The sequence below is a fragment of the Oncorhynchus mykiss genome, chromosome 16 (genome assembly GCF_013265735.2).
Source record: "Oncorhynchus mykiss isolate Arlee chromosome 16, USDA_OmykA_1.1, whole genome shotgun sequence".
Classification (NCBI taxonomy): Eukaryota; Metazoa; Chordata; class Actinopteri; order Salmoniformes; family Salmonidae; genus Oncorhynchus; species Oncorhynchus mykiss.
This window is the reverse complement of record NC_048580.1, coordinates 71,637,898-71,643,897: the sequence shown is the minus strand read 5'-3', so window position 1 is coordinate 71,643,897 and position 6,000 is coordinate 71,637,898. Positions and strand designations below refer to the sequence as shown.

Genomic DNA, 6,000 nt, shown 5'->3' with positions numbered 1-6,000 from the left:
GTGTGTGTGAGAGAGAGAGAGAGAGAGAGAGAGAGAGAGAGAGAGAGAGAGTGTGTGTGTGTGTGTGTGTGTGTGTGTGTGAGTGTGTGTGTGTGTGTGTGTGTGATTGAGTATAGCAGCTATAAGCAAGCACACACGTCCTTCTCCTCTTCCATACCTCCACCTCCCCATCCACACCTGCTTCTCTTCCACCTCCCCTTTTCCTTCTCCTCCCCCTCCACTCCTCCTTCTCCTCTTCCCCCTCCACACCTCCTCATCCCCCTCCACACCTCCTTCTCCTCTTCCCCCTCCACACCTCCTCATCCCCCTCCACACTACCTCCTCCTCACCACATCCTCCTCCCTCTCCACACCTCCTCCTCCACACCTCCTTTTCCTCCTCCCCACCTCCACACCTTCTTATCCTCCACACCTCCTTCTCATCCTCCTACCCCTCCACACCTCCTTATCCCCCTCCGCACCACCTTCTCCTCCCCCCCACACCACCTCCTCCTCCCTCTCCACACCTCCTCTCCCTCCACACCTCCTTCTCATCCTCCTCCCCCTCCACACCTCCTTATCACTACACCCTCTTCATTAACTCCTCTTCCTCATCAGCCCATCCTCCTCATCATTACACCCTCTTCATCACCTTCATATCACCTCATTCTTCCCTTCACCCTCATTTCACCTTTTCCGTACATCCTCATCATCATCATAGTAGTGCATTTTATCCACCTGCTAATATAATAGCCTATAACTGGATGGCACAGGAGAGAACGGGCTCATAATAATGTCTGGAACAGGGCAAATAGAATGGAAACCATGTGTTTGATATATTTGATACCATTCCACTAATTCCACTCCAGTCACCACTAGCCAGTTCTCCCCAATTAAGGTGCCACCAACCTCCTGTGCGATGGTCAGTGTACATAGAAGACACAATGAGCTGGTTTGGGTTTACCTGGTTGGAATCTTGACCCTGAGATAGCGGTCAATTGCAATGGCCAGGAGGGCCAGGATGGAACTTTGCGTCAGTACCAGCACCGTGCACGCGACCATTAGGCAGCTGTAGAAGTGAGTTTGGAGTCCGATGCTGATAGTTATCGCCAAGGGGATGACGAGGGCTCCCACTGCGATATCCGCCAGGGCCAGAGAAACGATGAAACAGAATGTTGTGTCTCTCAACGACTTGTTAATTTTCACCGCCCAGACCACCATCACATTACCCAGGACGGAGAAGACGGCAATCACCACCTCCATGCCGATGTAGAGCGCCTGGGCTGGGGCGAGTGCTTCAGACATCCTTACAGCCTATTATAGCCCAAATGAGAAGACTATGTATTATTCCAACAAAAGCAAGCTTGGAAAGCCAACAAAATAATCATTTGAATAGGGTTACACTCCTATAGGGCAAATTGATTTGTGCGTTGCGCGCCCATTCAATGTCCGTTCTACAGTGGCCACATCACTTGGATTATTCAATTTTCACCATACTGAAGTTCTGATACACATCCAGTTTGTGAAGCGATTTAGCATCATATGGACACCTTGAAGCAGATCTAGGAATGAATGGCTAGGCCTATTCTTTTGACGGTGTAGCAGACTGGTAGTTCAGAGGTTATTGTGGTGCGTTGTTGCTCCTGTCCTCGTCCAAAAACCCTGTTCCACCGCTTAGCTGGATCCACCTGCGCTCGGGGAAGGGACCTTGCCGCCGAGTATTGTTTATTATTTACCCCCAGATAGTCACTTCATCATCTTCCACTTCAAGAAGAAGAAAAATCGCCCTGGGAAGTATTTAGTGGACGAAGTATGAACACTGAGCACACACTGGTTGAATCAACGTTGTTGCCACGCAATGAAATTACTTTGAACCAACTTGGAATAAACATTGAATTGACGTCTGTGCCCAGTGGGCAGAGGTTTCTTTCTCTCCATGCTGTGCAAGGCGGCAGCTCAAATCAAATGCTCAACTGCAATCCCGGTGCCCGTGCCCGTGCGCCGTGCTCTTTCCCGTTGTGCTTTGAGAGTCAAAGCAATGCGTGACCTAAAATATAATATCTTCTTTGTTTTGGTCCCACACGCTCTGATTTCTCCTTCTCCGTGTCATTATGCGATTCTCTGATTTGAACCTTCTCTGTTTCATTAATCTATTCTCTGATTTCACTTTCCGGTTTCATTAGGCTATTCTCTGATTTCAAACTATTGGTCATTGCCATAATTTAAACTCTGCCATTGCAAGTTGCGTCCCTCTTGTTTCTTCCAATGTATAGAGAAATAAAGGAGAAAACGGTTGTACTGTGCTGCCGTGGCCGTCCCATAGATGTCTCTCTCTTTGTGCCAACGGGCGAATGGCGATTGAACTCACTCTTTGATTTATCTACTAGGTTTTCTCCGAGGATATCCTAGACTATTTATTTGGGATTTAATTATTCTCCCTCCCACCTCGTGCTGCCCCGGTGTCAATTTGATTGTGAAAACGTTACTCACAATCAACGGGTGTCTCAGGCATCGCTCGTTGATTAGTCTGTTGTGACAAGGGTGTGAGTGGTTCAAATCAAATCAAATCCCTCTGAAAGGAGACTTCGAATAGGAGACAATGGACGAGATAAAAAAATAAAAGAGGATGTTATGCAGTAGACTGCAGTCCAACTAACATCAATCAAATTACGTGGTTAGCAGATGTTATTGGGAGTGTAGCGAAATGCTTGTGCTTAATTTCTGACAGTGCAGTAATATCTAACAATGTCCACAACAACTACCTAATACACACAAATCTAAGTAAAGGAATGGAATAACAAAATATGCATATAAATATATGGATGAGCAATGACCAAGCAGCATAGGCAAGATGCAATAGATGCTATAAAATACAGTATATACATATGAGATGAGTAATGCAAGATATGTAAACTTTATTAAAGTGGCATTGTTTAATGTGACTAGTAATCCATTTATTAAAGTGGCCAAAGATTTCAAGTCTGTATGTAGGTAGCAGCCTTTCTTTGTTAGTGATGGCTGTTGAACAGTCTGATGGCCTTGAGATAGATGCAATTTTTCAGTATCTCTTTCCCAGCTTTGATGCACCTGTACTGACCTCGCCTTCTGGATGGTAACAGGGTGAACAGGCAGTGGCTCGGGTGGTTGTTGTCCTTGACGATCTTTTTGGCCCTCCTATGACATCGGGTGCTGTAGGTGTCCTGGAGGGCAGGTAGTTTGCCCCCCCAGTGATGCATTGTGCAGATTGCACCACCTTCTGGAGAGCCCTGCGGGTGTGGACAGTGCAGTTGCCGTACCAGGCGGTGGATACAGGATGCTCTCAATTGTGCATCTGTAAAAGTTTGTGAGGGTTTTAGGTGACAAGCCACATTTCTTCAGCCCCCTGTGGTTGATGAGGCGCTGTTGCGGCTTCTTCACCACACTGACTGTGTGGGTGGACCATTTCAGTTTGTCCGTGATGTGTATGCCGAGGCACTTAAAACTTTCAACCTTCTCCACTGCTGTCCCGTCGATGTGGATAGGGGGATGCTCCCTCTGCTGCTTCCCGAAGTTCACAATCATCTCCTTTGTTTATTGACGTTGAGTTAGAGGTTGTTTTCCTGACACCACACTCCGAGTGCCCTCACCTCCTCCCTACAGGCTGTCTTGTCGTTGTTGGTCATCAAGCCAACTACTGTTGTGTCGTCTGCAAACTTGCCGATTAAGTTGGAGGTGTGCATGGCCAGGCAGTCATGAGTGAACAGGGAGTACAGGAGGGGGCTGAGCACGCACCCTTGTGGGGCCCCAGTGTTGAGGATCAGCAAAGTGGAGATGTTGTTTCCTACCTTCACCACCTGGGGGCGTCAGCCAGAAGTCTAATAATAGCGTTACTACTACTTATTGTTAGTTTGTTTCCGTTTTTTGGATCCCGATTAGCTCTTGTAGAGGCAGCAGTTACTCTTCCTGTGGTCCACTACAGTAGACTACTTTTATAACAGCTGTGTTTAGATATTATGACACTGTAAAGACTATTATATTGATTTAAGGGTCTTTATCATTACAAATGCCTTTATGGATGCAATTAAATGAACTGTGTCCATCCTTAGCCTTTATTAATGATCAATTAAATTGAATTGAATGACACTAAGTTAATTTATATATGTGATAGTCAGAAATCAACACTGATTTTAAAACGAGTCATTATCATTATAGACAAAATAAGTATATCCAGTGTAGAATCAGTGGTCCCAGGATCAATTACTATTATATGTAGGCCTTCTCTCCCTGGTCGTGCTCCAAATGGCACTCTTTTCCTTAGTACACTACTTTAGGCTGTGGTCAAAAGTAATGCACTAAATAGGGAACAGGGTGCCATTTGGGATGAATCCCCAGTTTTCTGTCTGTGTTAGAGCAGTGTCTGTGGAACACTCAGCAATGTGAGGTCTGGGCTCACCAGTGAGTGAGTGATGGCTCTTGTCCTGTCTCTGGTTCAAAGGTGGAGAGAGAGAAAGATACAGAGGGAGAGACAGAGAGAGAGAGACAGACAGACAGAGAGAGAGAGCCACAGAGAGAGGGAGAAAGAGAGAGAGACAGAGCGTGAGAGAGGGAGAGAAAGAGAGAGAGACAGAGCGAGAGAGAAGGAGAGCGAGAGAGAGAGACAGAGAGAAGGGGAGAGAGACAGACAGAGAGAAGGAGAGAGAGAGAGAGAGAGAGAGAGAAAAAAAGAGAGAGAGAGAGAAAGAGCTACATTAAGAGGGAAAGGGGTCCCAGATGGTGTACTGTGCTCTGACACTCACTTACATAACATTGAATAGGCAGGAGCTAGATTAGGGCAGGGAGCTAGGTTAGTACAAGGAGCTAGGCTAGGGTAGGGAGCTAGATTAATGAAGGGAGCTAGGCTAGGGCAGGAAGCTAGGTTAGGGCAGGGAGCTAGGTAAGTACAAAGAGCTAGGTTAGGGTAGGGAGCTAGGTTAGGGCAGGGAGCTAAGGCAAGGAGCTGGGGAAGGGAGCTAGGCTAGGGCAGGGAGCTAGGTTAGGGCAGGGAGCTAGGTTTGTACAAGGAGCTGGGCTAGGGTAGGGAGCTAGATTAATGAAGGGAGCTAGGCTAGGGCAGGAAGCTAGGTTAGGGCAGGAAGCTAGGTAAGTACAAAGAGCTAGGTTAGGGTAGGGAGCTAGGTTAGGGCAGGGAGGCAAGGAGCTGGGGAAGGGAGCTAGGCTAGGGCAGGGAGCTAGGTTAGTACAAGGAGCTAGGCTAGGGTAGGAAGCTAGATTCATGAAGGAGCCTAGGGCAGGGAGCTAGGCTAGGGCAGGGAGCTAAGGCAAGGAGCTGGGGCAGGGAGCTAGGCTAGGGCAGGGAGCTAGGTTAGGGCAGGGAGCTAGGTTAGTACAAGGAGCTAGGCTAGGGAAGGGAGCTATATTAATGAAGGGAGCTAAGCTAGGGCATGGAGCTAGGGCAGGGAGCTAGGCTAGGGCAGGGAGCTAGGCTAGGGCAGGGAGCTAGGGTAGGACAGGGAGCTAGGTTTGTGCAAGGAGCTATGCTAGGGCAGGGAGCTAGTGAAGGGTGCTGGCTAGGGCAGGGAACTAGGGCAGGGAGCTAAGTTAGGGCAGGGAGCTAAGGCAGGGAGCTAGGAAAGGGAGCTTGGCTAGGGCAGGGAGCTAGGCTAGGGCAGGGAGCTAGGGTAGGGTAGGGAGCTAGGGTAGGGCAGGGAGCTAGGGTAGGGAGCTAGGCTAGGGCAGGGAGCTAGGGCAGGGAGCTAGGGTATGGAGCTAGGCTAGGGCAGGGAGCTAGGGTAGGGAGCTAGGCTAAGGCAGGGAGCTAGGGCAGGGAGCTAGGGAAGGGAGCTAGGCTAGGGCAGGGAGCTAGGGAAGGGAGCTAGGCTAGGGCAGGGAGCTAGGGTAGGGAGCTAGGGTAGGGAGCTAGGCTAGGGCAGGGAGCTAGGGCAGGGAGCTAGGGAAGGGAGCTAGGCTAGGGCAGGGAGCCAGGGTAGGGAGCTAGGCTAGGGCAGGGAGCTAGGTCAGGGAGCTAGGCTAGGGCAGGGAGCCA

At 49.1% G+C, this 6,000-nt stretch overlaps 1 protein-coding gene across 1 annotated transcript in view; it reads right to left on the bottom strand.

Annotated features, from left to right (window-relative positions):
• The window catches only part of LOC110491174 (adenosine receptor A1), a 13,145-nt gene extending 10,547 nt beyond the window's left edge, over window positions 1-2,598 (bottom strand). The window contains exon 1 of the mRNA XM_036947705.1: window positions 943-2,598. Coding sequence (XP_036803600.1) covers window positions 943-1,283 — 341 coding nt within the window. The 5' untranslated portion in view covers window positions 1,284-2,598. The remainder of the gene's footprint in view (window positions 1-942) is intronic.
• Window positions 2,599-6,000: the final 3,402 nt, after the last annotated feature.